Source organism: Mustela lutreola, chromosome 12 (genome assembly GCF_030435805.1).
Source record: "Mustela lutreola isolate mMusLut2 chromosome 12, mMusLut2.pri, whole genome shotgun sequence".
NCBI lineage: Eukaryota > Metazoa > Chordata > Mammalia > Carnivora > Mustelidae > Mustela > Mustela lutreola.
In genome coordinates, this window is record NC_081301.1 from 69,807,460 (window position 1) to 69,824,659 (window position 17,200).

At 35.0% G+C, this 17,200-nt stretch overlaps 1 protein-coding gene across 1 annotated transcript in view; it reads left to right on the forward strand.

Annotated features, from left to right (window-relative positions):
- ZNF782 (zinc finger protein 782) overlaps positions 1-13,011 on the forward strand; it is a 44,818-nt gene extending 31,807 nt beyond the window's left edge. Inside the window, exons 4-5 of the mRNA XM_059143138.1 lie at positions 3,607-3,702; positions 9,729-13,011. Coding sequence (XP_058999121.1) covers positions 3,607-3,702; positions 9,729-11,578 — 1,946 coding nt within the window. The 3' untranslated portion in view covers positions 11,579-13,011. The remainder of the gene's footprint in view (positions 1-3,606; positions 3,703-9,728) is intronic.
- The last annotated feature ends 4,189 nt before the right edge of the window (positions 13,012-17,200 follow it).

The window sequence follows — 17,200 nt, forward strand, 5'->3', positions numbered from 1 at the left end:
TAACATATCAGATAAAGGGCTAGTATCCAAAATCTAAAAAGAACTTACCATACTCAACACCCAAAAAATTAAAAATCAAGTCAAAAAAATGGGAAGAATACATGAAAAGACATGGTCCAAGAAGACATACAAATGGCTAACAGACACATGAAAAAGATGTTCAAATACAAATCAAAACCACAATGGGATAGCATCTCACCAGTCAGAATGGATAAAATTAATAACTAGGGAAAGAATGGATGCTGGCAAGGATATGAAGAAAGGGAAACCCTCTTGCACTGTTGGTGGGAATACAAACTGGTCCAGCCAATCTGGAAAACAGTATGGAGGGTCCTCAGAAAGTTAAAAATAGAACTACGCTGACTCAACAATTGTGGTACTAGGTTTTTACCCAAAGTATACAAACATAGTGTTTCAGAGTGGCACATCCACACCACTATTTATATCAGCAATGTCCACAATAGCCAAAATACAGAAAGAGCCCATATGTCCATCAACAGATGATAAGGAAGATGTAGGATTGAGGGGGGTGGAATATTACTCAGCCATTAAAAACAATGAAGTCTTTCCATTTACAATGACATGGATGAAACTATAGTGTGTTATGCTAAGCAAAATAAGTCAATTAGAGGAAGAAAAATACCATATGATTTCACTCATATGTGTAATTTAAGAAACAAAACATAAACATATGGGACAAGGGAAAAGAAGAAAGCAAACTATAAGAGACTCAACGATAGAGCTCATACTGAGGGTTGATGGAGGTGTGTGGAGAATGGGCTAAATGGGTGATGCGTATTGTGTGTGATAAACCACTGAATTCTACTCCTGAAAGTAGTATTCACATAGTTAACATAGTTAACTGTATGTTAACTAACTAGAATTTAAATAAAAAGTTGAATGAAAAGAAAATAGTGTCATGTTGATAGCATAAGATGGGATAAGAATACAGTGTCTTTGCCTCTGTGGTCTTTATCCCCAAAACACAAATTCCATTTTTATCCTCAAAACATATCAGACAATTACCCCATACTGAAGGACTTTCTGCAACATCTTCTAAATGTCAAGATTGTCAAAACCAGGGCAAGTCACTCATAATCTAGAGGAGTCTAAGGAGACATGATAACTAGATATAATATTGTATCCTGCATGGATACTATGGAACAGATGGATACTATGGAACAGAAAAATGAGATTAAGGGGGAAAAATAAATATCAAAGTGTGGATTTTATTTAATAATTGTCAACATTATATTATTAGTTGTGACAAATCTAGGAATGTTAACAGTAGGGTAAATTGGGTACAGCCTATTTAGAAATTTTCCTTCCTATCCTTGCAGTTTTCCTGTGAATTTAAAGACATTCTAAAATAAAAATTTTCTTTTTATTTTAGATTTTATTTATTTATTTGACAGAGAGAGGGGGAACACAAGCAGGGGGAGTGGGAGAGGGAGATTTTTTTTCTTCATTAAATGAGTTCTTGCCATTTGCAATTACATGGATGGACCTAGAGGGTATAATGTTGAGTGAAATGAGTCAATCAGATAAAGACAATTATCATATGATTTCACTCATTTTGGAATTTAAGAAACAAAACAAAAGAACAGACCCCCCCCCCCAAAAAAAAGGGCAAACAAAAAAGCAAACTCTTAAATTCAGAGAATAAACTAGTGGTTGTCAGAGGGGAGGTGGGTGGGGGAGGGATGAAATTGATAAAGGGGATCAAAAGTACATTTATCTTATGGAGTACTGATAATAAATTGTAAGTTTCTAGTTTTTGTTGTTGTTGTTGTTGTTGTTTATATTTTAAATCTTTTGAGGCCTTTCCTGGCATGTAGTTAAGTTACTTGGAATTAATTTGATTATTTCAGGGATTGCGTTAAGCTGTGTTTTGTTAGATTCAGAGATTGCTTTAGGACTCATTTGGCTCTTCTGTTAAGCAATAAACATCCTTCTGGTATTCTTCCCAGTTGGCCATGAAGTAGATTTTTCTACCCTGGCTGGTGGCAACAGAAGCTTCTTACATCTATGTATGCTTTGATAATTTTTTCAGCCTATTCTTTTTCACTGGTCTTTCCCCATCCTTGAGTATTTTTCTTCCATACTTGCACAAGTTAGTACTTAGGAGACTCTTCTGCAAATCTCTAATAAGACTCCATATCAGTACAGCTTTTTCTTTCTTTTTTTTAAGATTTTATTTATTTATTTGACAGAGAGATAGAGAGCACAAGTAGGCAGAGCAACAGGCAGAGGGAGAGAGAGAAGCAGGCTCTCTGCTGAGCAGGAAGCCTGATGTGGGGCTTGATCCCAGGACCCTGGAACTATGGCCTGAGCCGAAGGCAGCTGCTTAACCAACTGAGCCACGCAGGCGCCCCAGTACAGCTTTGTCTTCTCTAGTATTTCATCCTTAACAATTCTAGTTGTCATGATTCATTTATGTTACTTCAACTTAATGAGTCAGCTAGGCTTTTTTGGTTCTTTTGTTCTGGGTTAAACTCTTAGCAGTAAGCTGTGTGATAAGGGAAATTTTCAACTTTTAATGTTTGTGGGCCCTGCTCCTGGGCTTTAACATTTACTAAGACCAAAATGACTTGGCAAAACCTCAAAGCATGGGCTCTTTTTCTGCCCCAAGCACATGTCAATTTTTTTGAAAAAGACGAAAAAGGAGCATTCTAAACATAAGGATAAGAAAAACAAAACAACTCTCTCTGAGATTAATCATAGAGCCTTGCATATAATAAAAACATAAGATAAAGTCTGTCACTTTCTGGAATGTCCTTCATCTTGTTGATTTGTAACTCTTTGTGTAAAGAACATATATAACCCTGCACTAAATGTTCCTTCCCTGGAAGACTCTTGCTTGTGAAGATTGTGTATCCCTGGCAGTTGTCCTAACTTGGGCTCAAGTAAAACTCTTCCTTTCTCTTGAAAATTTTTTTTTAATTTTTTTTAAGATTTTATTTATTTATTTGACAGAGAGAGATCACAAGTAGGCAAAGAGGCAGGCAGAGAGAGAGAGGGAAGCAGGCTCCCTGATAAACAGAGAGCCCGATGCAGGACTTGATCTCAGGACCCTGAGATCATGACCTGAGCCGAAGACAGAGGCTTAACCCACTGAGCCACCCAGGCGCCCCTCTTTAAAATTTTTTAAAGTTTATGTTCGTTTTGTGTCAACACATGGTAATCCTAGGACTCACATCATTTGTTTTCCTATTTCAGGTATTTCTGTCTGCACTGCCTGGTGTCTAAAGTTTAAAAACCATTTTATATAGTTTGTACACTTTTTTAGATATGTGGTATGGAGAAGTAAATCAGTTCCTTTTACTCTGTTATGGCCAGTTTGGAAAGTCCTTCTAAACGCTCTTCTTTAAAAGATAGACACTGAGCATTTTGGAATTTAACATTACTTAGGCTTGTGATTTAGGAGGTTAAGAAGATTGGTGCTTTATAAGCATTAGAAAATATTTTTTGTGATCATTCCCCTCCCAGAAAAGTTGTAGTGAGTACCCTAAACATGCCACTTTTGAAACTATACCTTACTTCACATTCAGAAACAGTGAAACCTATGCAGCTAAACTGAAGTGCTAAATTATTTCCCATTTACAGGGTACTGCTTTGCAAAACCAGAACTGATCTTCACATTGGAACAAGGAGAGGATCCATGGTTATTAAAGAAAGAATTTCTAAGAAAAAGCTCCCCAGGTGAGTTATTAAATACTGGCAGAATGCATCCAAGAAAATTAGATCCAAAGTGATCAGCTAAAAAAGAAAAATAAAACCAAAGCAATCAGCTGGAAGTGAGCTGTTTAAAATGTTTTTCAGCACTGTCCTTTTAGAGTCTTTTTAAATTACAAAAATATTAAATCTAATAAAATGTGGGGGGGCCAGTTAACACAAGGAGTGGGTTGTAAGCATGTTGATGTTCTCATCTTAAAAGATGGGAAGCTGAAAAGTTAAATAATGAATTCTATACTCTTAACAGTAAAAACATAAAAACTAAGAAAAATTAATAAAACTACTAAAATCGAGAATCAGCAAATTAGAAAAGAGAAAGGAACCATAATTTTTTCACCATATGATAATGTGTTACTAGTTGTCATCTAAATATATAGATAATTAAGAAATTATATAATATAATTGGAAAGGATAACTACTGGAACAAAACGCAGCCTTCCTAATTATTAGAAGTTAAATATCTTTAATAGAGCAAAGATAACAGACCTATTAATAGAAAAGTTTCTTTAAAAGCTATAGAGTCCCCAATAATATTATGTGTCAACTATACTTCAAATTTAAAAAAAAGAAAGAGAGAGCAAGTCCTCAAGACAACTACCACATACCACATTCATTGGTTCTTTTTGCTATTCATGTAGTCATACTTAACAGCTAAGATTTATAACATGAAATGATTGGTACAAAGCAAAATCAGCAAAATGAAAAGGGACGAAGTCCAGAGGAAACCAAGTGCAAGCTTCTAAGACCCCGAACAGTGAATGTTGTCTACCTGGAAAGTTCATTAGAGACTAGGTTCTTGAGAACCATCTCAAAATCTTAAGTTTGTAGATGCCAGGCAAGGGCTAATCTTCCAAGCCAACCATCTAAGGGTAACAGTCTCAGGCCTGCTGTGTTAAACATTTTGGACAAAAGCTATGCAAATACACTACATAATATACAGTAAGATAAACATACCTGCCATATCAACTAATGAAAATGAATTAAATTCACCTATTAAGATAATATCCCATCAAATTGTATCAAAGAGATATGCCTAAAAAGTAATATATATATATATATATATATATATATATATATAGTTTGAAATATAGCCATGAATTGTTAAGCCAAAAGCATTTTAAAACTCAATATTTATTTACCTAATACTTAAGAATCAGTTCATGTCAAAAACAGATAAGAAAAGGGATATTTTGATAAAGCTGAAAGAGTTTTAAAGGACATTGAAGTTTTCAGTATTATGTACCAAATGATCAGGATTCATAAAATAAAAGCTGGCAAGAGTTAAAAGGAGAAGTAGGCATACAGTAGATATAATAAACCTTAATATGCCCCTCTTTCATACCAGACTCAGTGGGGTCTAGAATACGGCTCAGAAAACTATCCCTAGGTCAAATCCTGCCTGCTGCTTTTTTTGGTAAGGAAACATTTATTGGAACACACAGCCATGTCCATTTGTTCATGTATTCACACTACAAGGCAGAGTTAAGTAACTTCAGTTTGAACTACAGAAACAACATAGGCTTTAACTGCTCAGGTTCTCTTCTATGTGGATTTTTTTCAAAACAGCACATGTAAATATATTTTCTCTTTCTTATAATTTTCTTTTCTGTAGCTAACTTTATTGTAACAATATAGTATATAATACATGTAATATATAAAATGTGTTCATCAACTTTATGTCATTGGTACAATTTCTAGTCAACAGCAGGCTATTAATAGTTAAATTTTTGGTGAGTTAAAAATTGCATATTTTTAATTGCTTTGGGGGTTGGCACCCCTAATCTCCACATTGTTCAAGGGTCAACTATAATTGCAGTAGAGACTGCATGACCAGCAAAGCCCAAAACATTTACTCTCTGGCCTTTTACAAAGAAAGTTTCCCAATCTCTGGTCTAGACATTATCTAGCATATTTTATTAAAAAAAAATCTATTAAGTGTCTTTCAAAACTCTATTTTGAAAACAAAAAATAAACCTCCTTTTAAATGGCCTTGGAACACTGAGAAAATGTAAAGTATTTTAGACAAACGTCAATAAATTCCAAAAAGCAGAGATACTATCGTTCAGTAACACTAATTGCAAACAATATGAGAAAAGTTAAAATCCCTCTATCTTAAAATCAGTGATGAGTATATATCTTTCAAAAACCTATTTTATTAAAAGGTAAATCAAAGTTATACAATATCCTGAAGTTTTTATTAAAAAAACATGTCTTGGGCTGCCTGGGTGGCTCAGTGGGTTAAGCCTCTGCCTTTAGCTCAGGTTATGATCTCAGGGTTCTGGGATCGAGTCCCACATTGGGTTCTCTGCTGGGAGGGAGCCTGCTTCCTCCTCTCTCTCTCTCTCTCTCTCTCTCTCTGCTTGTCTCTCTGCCTACTTGTGATCTCTCTCTGTCAAATAAATAAAATCTTTAAAAAAATGTCTTATTAGAACCTTTGAACTGTAGGTAAAGCAGTGCAGAATTTTTCATCTCATATACAGTTGACACTTGTACAGCACAGGTTTGAACTATACAGATCTACCTATACATGGATTTTTTTCAATAAATGCAATAAAGTACTGTAGACGTATTTTCTTTTATTTTCTTAATAATATTTTCTTTTCTCTAGCTTACTTTATTGTAAAAAATACAGCATATATAATACATGTAAATTACAAAATATGAGTTAACTATGTTTATCTTATTGGTAAGGCTTCTGGTCAACAGTAAGCTGTTAGTAGTTAAATTTTTGGGGAATCAGAAGTTATACACAGATTTCCAACTGCATGGGGAGTGGTCAGCACCCCTTGGCCAGTTGACCCTTGAAACACATGGGTCAAGTGTACTTTTTTTTTTTTTAAGATTTTTATTATTTATGTATTTGATAGAGTTTACAAGTAGGCAGAGAGGCAGGCAGAGAGAGAGGAGGAAGCAGGTTCCCCGCTGAGCAGAGAGTCTGATGTGGGGCTCAATTCCAGGACCCTGAGACCATGACCTGAGCCGAAGGCAAAGGCTTCAACCTACTGAGCCACCCAGGTGCCCCTCAAGTGTACTTTTTTTTAACAAGAAAGTTGTAAAAGAAAGCTTAAGTAAAGTAAAAAAATGTAATACAAAGTATAATGGTATCAATTATATAGCAAAGGTAATCCTTGGAATAAAAGTAAATTAAATAGTTAACCTCAGCCAGAAAAGGAAAGAAATCAGAAGGGGACAGATTCTAACTTGTGTAATATAATCTTGGAATATTTTAGCCTCTCCATTTCTTTTGTAAACTCTTAAATCATGTGATGGATGTGTCAAGTTATTGATGAGCTCCTTTTCTCGCTTGGATTATGATTCCCCCCCAAAAGAATTGTCTGTTTCATTCTTCTACTTTGATATGTATGATATGATAAATATTTTTAATAACATTGTAGATTGATTCCAAAATGAGGTGGAGGTAACTATTTCATACTGATTCATTCAGAAGACACTATTCATAAATGCAATGCCCAAGTCAAATTTCTAGGATTTTTTGAATCCTCAGGCTAGGTCAACAATCGATCTGAGCCCTCCTATAAGCTCCCTAAGTAATTCTGAGCACACTGCTTTTTATGGACCACTGATATATTACAGAAGGATGCAAAGAATATCATAGTGAGGGTTTCATTTTGGAAAAGTGAGCAAAACTGCATAAAATATATTTCATATCATATAAGGTACTGTTGATTAAAAGATGAACCAGTATTTTAAATACAACCAAGAAAGAGAAAATTGCTTCTTATTTAACTATGGACATGCCATTAATTTTAAAAATGACTCCTAAAGAAAAAAAAAAAAAGACTCCTGATTTGGGTTGTGATAATTTACTTTAAAAGTCATGAGTCACAGGGCACTTGGGTGGCTCAGTTGGTTAAGCCTCAGCCTTTGGCTCAGGTCATGATCTCAGGGTCCTGGGATTGACCCCATATCGGGCTCTCTGCTCAGCGGGGTGCCTGCTTCTCCCTCTCTCTCTGCCTGCCTCTCTACCTACTTGTGATTTCTCTCTGTCGAATAAATGAATAAAATCTTAAAAAAAAATCATCAGTCACAAATATGGGCCCTCTCTGTATATCCCTTGTTAAAATAGCAGCTGCCTTCAGCTCAGGTCATGATCCCAGCGTCCTGGGATTGAGTCCCACATCGGGCTCCTTGCTCTGCGGGGAGCCTGCTTCTCCCTCTGACTCTGCCTGCCACTCTGTCTGCTTGTGCTCGCACTCGCTCTACCTCTCTCTCTGACAAATAAATAAATAAAATTTTAAAAATCTTTAAAAAATAATAATAATAATGAGATAGGCAGAATGGTACTTCTTTCAGATTTTAAAGTAAATATTGCTTAAATTTGTAAGAAGATATTGGAAGTCTTTCTGTTGTTAAGTTTAATGAAGATAGCTTTGCTGTACCTGAAAGGCATCTAGATTCTGTATAGTTCTAATACTAAATTGGAAGTCAGTTTAGGGAAAGAGTGTGCATATAAAGTTACTGCTGGAAAAGAACCATTTAATGGGGACCGATAATAAGATTAGAGCAGGAAAATACTATGGACGGGGGGAATGGTAGCTAAAACACACAATGAACATGTAGTTAATGTGACATTTTTCCTGAATCACTTAAATCTTTAATCTTTTGGTGCCTAGGGTAATATATTCAAAGCTTTCTAATATTTTTAGGATAGGCCTGATGTTTTTGCTAGGAGTGTGGGTAGTTAAAGGGCAATAACAGTCAAATATGCATAAGAAACTTATGGTGAATAAATACAAAGGATACTTGTAGTTTTTAGGGTCAGTTTGAAGCATGATCCTTACTTAAGGTTCTCAGTCAAAAAAAAACCTAGCTATGTTGGAAAAAAAATATCAGAAATTGGGCAAGCAGGACGAGTTTGGGGAAAATAATGAGCAAGTTGAAAAGAGAAAAGTTGAGGTTTGATGACCAAGAGATATTCACTACTTAATAATAATACCAAGGTACCAGAACCAGGATAGACCAGTGACTCCATTATAGGTGGAAAAATTACTTTAAGTCCCATCATTTTGTTTTTACTTCTACTGATACACTTTTTCTGTGAATAATACCACAGAGAGAATTAAAGCATGGCAAATATTTTTTTTTCACCATGAGGAAGTTGGTCCCATTATAAACTTAGTGTTGTTATGTAGACTAGCAAAAATGGAGCTCCAAATCTAATCATATATTCTAATGATTATGCTACCGTTTTAATCTATATTTGACTAAGAATCTAGACTCATATTTTTCCTTAATGCAAATTCTATCTCCAGTAAAACCATTGAAAGCCTTTTAATCTACGAAGTTTCATAATCTTTGTTGAATTCATCCCATTTACTACTTTTTTCCTGTCTTTTCTGTTCCCAAGAACCAATTCTCTCAAATATATTCTACATTCTTAATTGTTCCGTTCCTTTATATCTTCTTCTTTTTTTTTTTTTTTTTTTTTTTTTTTTTTTTTTTTTTTTTTTTTTTTTTTTTTTTTTTTTTTTAAAGATTTTATTTATTTATTTGACAGAGAGAGATCACAGTAGACAGAGAGGCAGGCAGAGAGAGAGAGAGAGGGAAGCAGGCTCCCTGCTGAGCAGAGAGCCCGATGCGGGACTCGATCCCAGGACCCTGAGATCATGACCCGAGCCGAAGGCAGCGGCTTAACCACTGAGCCACCCAGGCACCCTATATCTTCTTCTTTAACCAGCTTTGAAAACTATACCTTAAGATGCCAAATCATATGTATATTTATTTCTAGTTTCTTCCCACTAAAAAAGTTTTTTTCATTTTTTTGGTTTTGGAGGGTTTTTTTGGGTTTTGGGGGGGGGTGTTTGTTTTGGGGGTTTTTTTTGCAAAAAAAAGAATATACACTTGAAATTACTTTATTAACCTGAGCCAGAAACTGAGGCATCAAATACATAATAGGGCATACATCTATAAGTCCCATTCCATAAGAAGTATGTTAAATATCTTAAAGTATTTTTAATTTTCTCATTTTTTAGAAGACTCCCAACCTAATCAACATTCAGAGAAGAGCCTAGAAAACCAAGGCAAATATTTGTGGCAAGTTTTGTTCACCAATAAATCATTGACTACAGCAGAACCATGTAATCTGGACATAAACATTTTACCTGCAAGAACAATGCCCTATAAATTTGATACTACAGGGCCTACCTTCCTGCATCTCAGCTCATTGGCCCCACACTATCAATATTCAAGAAAGAAGGCTCATAAGCTTACTGAGAAATGGCTTCTTAGTATTAAGGAGGGCAGAACTAATACTAGTGAGAAATCACTTGTCTATAGTAAAAATGTGAAATCCTTCAGTCATAAAGAGAAAGTCATTCAGCATCAGGCAATTCAGACTTTGCAGCAAGCTTCTGAGTACAACAAATGTGGAAAAGCTTTCCTTGAACAGACTGCTCTCATTGCATCTGAAAGTATCCACCCAAAAGTGAAATCTTATAAATTCAGTAAATTTGGGGTAAAACAATGTGATAAAACAACTTTTATAGTCTCTCATAGCAATAATCCAGAAGAGAAGAGTCATTGTGAATTTAATGAATATGAATGTGCCAAAAACAGAAATAATTTCAGTAGGATCATGCAAAGAACTGACACAGAAGGGAAACCTTTCAGCCAAAAATCACACAGAGAACATCAGAAAATTCATATAGGAGTGAAACCCTTTGAATATGGAAAGAATTTCATCCATAATCCAGCCCCTCCAGTGCATCAGAGAACTCACACAACAGACAAATCCTCTGATTATGACACATGTACAGAGACATTAGGTTGCCAGTCAGCTTTCAACATACATCAGAGAACTCACATAACACTGAAACCCTATGAATGTAATGAATGTGGAAAACCCTGTACTATGAATTCATTCCTGATTCAACCTCTGGAAGGTCACACAGGGGATAAAACCTACGAATGTCATGCATGTGGGAAAGCTTTCAGTGAGAAATCACGCCTAAGAAAACATCAAAGAACTCACACAGGAGAGAAACCTTATAAATGTGATGGTTGTGAGAAGTCTTTCAGTGCAAAGTCAGGTCTAAGAATACATCAGAGAACTCACACAGGGGAGAAACCCTATGAGTGTAATGAGTGTGGGAAGTCTTTCAACTATAAGTCAATCCTCATAGTACATCAGAGAACTCACACGGGGGAGAAACCCTTTGAATGTAATGAATGTGGGAAAGCTTTCAGCCACATGTCAGGCCTAAGAAATCATCGGAGAACACACACAGGGGAAAGGCCGTATAAATGTGATGAATGTGGGAAAGCTTTCAAACTGAAGTCAGGTCTAAGGAAACATCATAGAACTCACACAGGGGAGAAGCCCTATAAATGCAATCAATGTGGGAAAGCTTTTGGTCAGAAATCACAACTCAGAGGACATCATAGAATTCACACAGGGGAGAAACCCTATAAATGTAATCATTGTGGGGAAGCTTTCAGCCAGAAATCAAACCTCAGAGTGCATCACAGAACTCACACTGGGGAGAAACCCTATAAATGTGATGAGTGCGGAAAAACTTTCAGGCAAAAATCAAATCTCAGAGGACATCAGAGAACTCACACAGGGGAGAAACCCTATGAATGTAATGAATGTGGAAAAGCTTTCAGTGAAAAGTCAGTCCTAAGAAAACATCAGAGAACTCACACTGGAGAGAAACCCTATAATTGTAATCACTGTGGAGAAGCTTTCAGCCAGAAATCAAACCTCAGAGTACATCAGAGAACTCACACAGGGGAGAAGCCCTATAAATGTGATAAGTGTGGGAAAACTTTCAGCCAGAAATCCAGCCTTAGAGAACATCAGAAAGCCCACACAGGGAGTTGAACATCTGAACGTAAAGAATATGGAAAAACTTTGAGCCAGAAATCAAATCTCACAATATAAAAGAGAAAGAGAACCCTGTGAATAGAATAAACTATTGCAAGTTCCTCTGCAAGATACCAATCTTCACAAACATCAGAGAATGTACACAGGAGAGAAATTCTTGGAATATATTTTATATGGGCAGTCTTTCATACAAAGTACAGTCCTCATTATGGATCAGAGAACTCACCCACCAAAGAAATGAAATTACAGAAAGAATGAATGTAAGAAATACTCTGTACTCAATCCTCAGAAAACTCACACTGCAGAAAAGGTCTGGGAATGTAATAAAATGTGAAAACTCTGCATCAATTATCAAAATATACTCATCATCAGATAAATGATACAATAAGAAAACTGAGAGTGTAATAAGTGTTTGATAACTTTTAGCCAAAAGCCACCTTCCTCAGTACAACAGAAAATACATAGAGGTTATAGACCTCACACTATTTCAACACAAACAAAAAACAAGGTAATGGATGTGGGGAATTTTTCTATTATAAATCAGCCCTCAGTTTGACTTACACAGAAGTAATCCCCATATGCCATATGTCCAAATATGTCTAAATCCCCATATGCCATATGTCTAAATTTCTCAACCAGTGTCATCCAAATGGTGTCATATTAATAACCTCTGGCTAGTAGGATGTGGGTGTCATTGACCAGTCTCATTTAATACATTCCTCGAATTAATGTTTTCTACTGTCCCTTATTAGAATGGAGTAGAGATTTCTCCCAGTGAAATCGTGGGGCTCATGCACTGAAGATGGGAGAGTACAAGACGGAAGGAAACAGGGTAAAAGAGTGACTGGAATGGAGTTTTTTCCTCCATGGAACCAGTCTTTTTGCAGCAAGGATATAAATTTGTTACTGAGTTTCTACAGGCTTGAGTACACTCTATACTGACATATACTCACCAAACCCTCAACTAATAAAGCCTAGGAATATGATTTCTGTGGATATCTAAACTCAACATATATCAGAAACCTGACAAAGGAGAAACCCCTGACAATATCCTGAATGACAATAGTTTTTATCCACAACTCCTCCTCATCAGTCAGGTAAATACCAGTGGAAGAAACTCAACATTTCAACATATGTAGGAAATCCTTTACCAAAAAATAATATCTCATCAAATATCTGATAATTGAATTGTAAACATATGAAAGTTTTCCAACAGGTTGTCAAATTTTAATCTTTCTCAGAATGTGTTACAGGGGGAGAATCTATCAATTTGAGAAAGGTAAGTAATAGCATCTACTTAGAAATTGTTTCATAAAACAATTGTTACATATGTATTATGAAAACAGTTAAACATAACAATATTGATAATGTAGAATTCACTAGAATAAGAAGCTTTAAAAAGAAATAAAAAATAAGTTGCATAAACTGAACAGTGTTGAATATATGTGAATATTTTCTGATTCCTCTATTTTTTATCTATGTGTGTTTGTATATGTGCATGCCACTTACCAGGTATTTATAAGTGTACTGAAACCCAACATCATTATAATAGAATTATGTACCCCTTGCTCAGTAACTGTTCTGACATCAGCTACATTTTACCACATGTAGATTAATAAGTCTTTTACAGGAAATCTCTGAATGGACAGAATCCCATACTACATTTCATTTCTCCTGCTGCTTTCTCACATGTACATCTAGGGAAGGATATTGTTACTAAACAGTTTTCAAAGAAGCCAAACAGTGTTTTCTGTGTACTTTTGTATTATCTCAGGGTCGCCATGCTAAAATATGGAAAGAGCCTAGATGTCCTTCAAGAGATGAATGGATAAAGATGTGGTTTACACACATACACGTACACACATGCACATATATACCCAATGGAATATTATTCAGCCATCAAACAGAAAGAAATCTTGCCATTTGCAGCAATGTCGATGGAACTAGAGAATATTATGCTAAGTGAAAGAATCAGAGAAAGACAAATACCATGTGATTTCACTCATGTGGAATTTAAGAAATGAAAAAGATGAACTTGGGGAAGGGAAGCAAAAATAAAATAAGAAAACAAAGAGGGAGGCAAACCATAAGAGATTCAACTATAGGAAACAGGGTTGCTAGAAGAGAGGTGGGTGGGGGATGAGGCAACTGGGTGATGGGTATTAAGGAGGGTACTTGAAGTAGTGTACACTGGGTGTTGTATGGAACTGATGAATCTCTAAAATCTACCTCTGAAACTAATAATACAGATTTGTTAATTAAATTGAATTTAAATAAAACAGTAAATGATTATACAGTCAGTTAAGCAGGTAGGAATATTTCATGTGAAGATGTTTCTAGGACTAAACTAGTAAAATAAGCTTGTGAACATTAAAATACATAAAATGAAAAAAAAAAAAACATTTCAACATACACACATCTTCAATGTCACCGATTATTTTCTCAGCAGTATCAGGTATACTGAGGAGCCCTTTGAAGGCATTCTTCATTTATGATACTGTTTTTTATTTCTAGCATTAAAATTTTATTAAAACTTCTATCTCTCTGCTGAAATAACCTATCTAATCATGCATGTTGTCTAGCTTTTCCATTAGAGTCATTTTATATAATATCTGTCCTTCTCTGGCTCAATGAAGCAACTGCTTGGGCCCTTGCTTCTCCCTGCAGCCACCTAGCTCTCCAAGGTCTGCGTTAGTTTTTACCCTGCCATCTCAGCTGATGCATTCAAGAAAACTTACTAACTTAAAGTCTGCCTAGCTGTTTTCTTACTGGATGTTCTCTACTTATCTGAGCTAAAACTGAAAATTTTAAATGGATTTTTGATAAATGTTCCAGTGTAATTTAATGGGAAAGGATAACTATTTCCAAAAATGGTGATAAAATAATTGGATAATTGTGTATTTTAAATATACCTTTATGTTTACATCATAATTAAATACTTAATTCAAAATGAAATATAGACCTAAACAAAGTAGCTAACAGTACAATATTTGTTAGAAAACAGACAAAAGTATAATTTTACTTTGAGACCAAATAGTAAAGAAAAAAAGATAAGTTGAAGTTTATGAATTTTTAAAGTGCTTTTCAAGATTTTATTATGAAATTGTAAAAAAACACAGATTAGGAGAAAATGTCCCTAATAGATCTGACAATTATATCTGATAAAGTACTTGCATCCACAATATATAAAGAATATTAATAATGGGAAAAAATTATAATGCAATAATAATAATAATATAAACACCCTAGTTAAAATGGGCAAAACAGGAGAAGATTAAAACAGGCATTTTAGAAAAGAAGATATATAGATACCCAATAAATACTAAAAGAGATGTCCCAAGCTTTAGTCATCAAGGAAATGCAAACTAAAATTATAATGTGGTAGTATTACAAATCCCTTTGATAGTTCCTTATAAAGTTAACAATATCATAACTACAACTAACAATTTGAGTTCTAGATATTTGCCTCCAAGGAAACACTGTACCCAGAAAATTTTTTAAGTTTTTCTAAAGAATTTTATTAAGATGTTCAAGGAACTTTTATTCACAGTAGCTCCAAATTAGAAAGAACCAAAATGTCCATCAACAGATAAATTGTATAAACAGTGATATTAGAATGGAGTAGCACTCAGTAATAGAAAAAACTGCTAATGGATGTATCAACATTGATAAATCTCAATAAGATTAGGCTGGGAAAAGAAGCCAACCAAAAGAATCTGTATCATCTCTTTTCTATGAAATTCTAGAAAAGACCTCTCATATAGATGGATAGGAAACACATCATTGGTTGCCTAGGGTGGGGTTTGGAATTCACTAGATAGAGGAACAACAGAATGTCTTAGTGTGATGGAAGGTTCTATATTTAGATTGTGATAGTGTTTACAAAGCTGAATAAATGTTTGCAACTCATCAAAATGTACAAAAATGCATACACTTTATATTATATAAATTACATGTCAGTACAGTTGATTTTAAAAATCATAAAATTGAACTTTATTATGTATATTAGGAGACCCAGCATGTGCCAAGTGGCTTATTGACTTTACTAATTGGTTATTTACTCCCCTCCCCCTCCTGTTTGGCTTTGTGACCTGGAGCAAGTCAGTTCTTTATGTTCCTCGGTTTCCTCATTCGTGGAAGGTGCACAATGATATTAATTACCTACAATCCATTTGAGGAGCATTTTCTGAATCTATGTCAATCACTTAAACCAACCTGGCACAGAGCAAATGGGCAATAAATAATAACTACCATTATTTTACTAATGCTAAAAATCAAAATGAATGTGTTCTTTAAAAAAGCTTAATGCAAGATTATAATTCATAATAAAACAATGGGATAATTTAGACCTAAAGGAGGCTTCACCTTGATTGGATGGGAGTTCCTCACATTATTATGGCATCAATTTTTCTAACCCTATCTGATGACACCATTCCTGAAGTGCTTGAAACCTTGGGGTCTGCTAAGTTGCTGACATGACTTCATCCAAAACATTGTCTAGTTCCCAGGCAATTGCTTCTGAACAGAGACATAAAAAGCCTCTCCCTCAATGGCCCTACATCCCCCTCCCCACCATCTCCCTAAGATTCTCTCTGATAGAAGCTTTTAGAAGCCAAAACTAAGCTGAAGTATTGTCACTTGGGTTCTCTGCTACAGTCCAGGTTAGTAGGCATACACACAAGATGTATGAACATTCTAGAAAGAAGTCATACTTGAGCATAGTTCTAATAACACAAACACACATACACATTCTCTAAATGCTTTCAGCATATGATACCACAGCTGCCCTAAGTTGTTTCCCTGTTGTATTGAAAGTGATTTCATGTGTGACTAATAATGCCTTTTAACACAAGAACTATATCCTGAGTTCTTTTGCATAATTGAATCACATGGTGCCTGCCATAAAAAAAAAAAAAAAAGAAGACTCAGCTCTGCAGCTGACTTGGCTCTAATCATGGGCAAAAGCCATGAGGTTTCACATTATTTGTCACAGGTGTGTCAAAACTTAAAAATAAACACCATTTCAAGTAGTAGAGGATCCTCTACCTGTGTGCAGAGTTCATGGGGGCATGACTCGGGTCACAGTTTGAGAACCCATCTTCTGTGTTGATAGAAAATTTTTACAAGGACTTGAAACATTGAGCTCAATTTTCAGCGGCCCTTCCATATTCCTAAGAGAAACTTATTCTCATCAGGACTAAAGCACCCTCCTTACAGGTTTACCAAAGAAAAGAGTGCTTGAATAATGCTTCTAACAATCGAACACACAAGTAATTTGTTTTCATATTATGCTATATTGTTATGTAAAGAATATAATTTTTTAAATTAAGTGTGGCTTAGCCTGCTCCTTGGCATATTTTTCCAGTGTTTTTATATTATTTAGCTATGTATTACCCCCCAGCACTGTTTTTTTTTTAAATCCAGTGATTTTGATATATTGTCTTTTCCTTTTCATTTTCTCTAAGTATTTTCTAATTTCCCTTGTGATTTCTTCTTTGATCTATTGTTTAAGAGTGTTGCTTAATTTCCACAAATGAATTTTCCAGTTTTCCTTCTGTTACTGATGTTTAACTTCATCCTGCTATGGTCACAGAAGAGACTTTGTATAATACCTTTCTT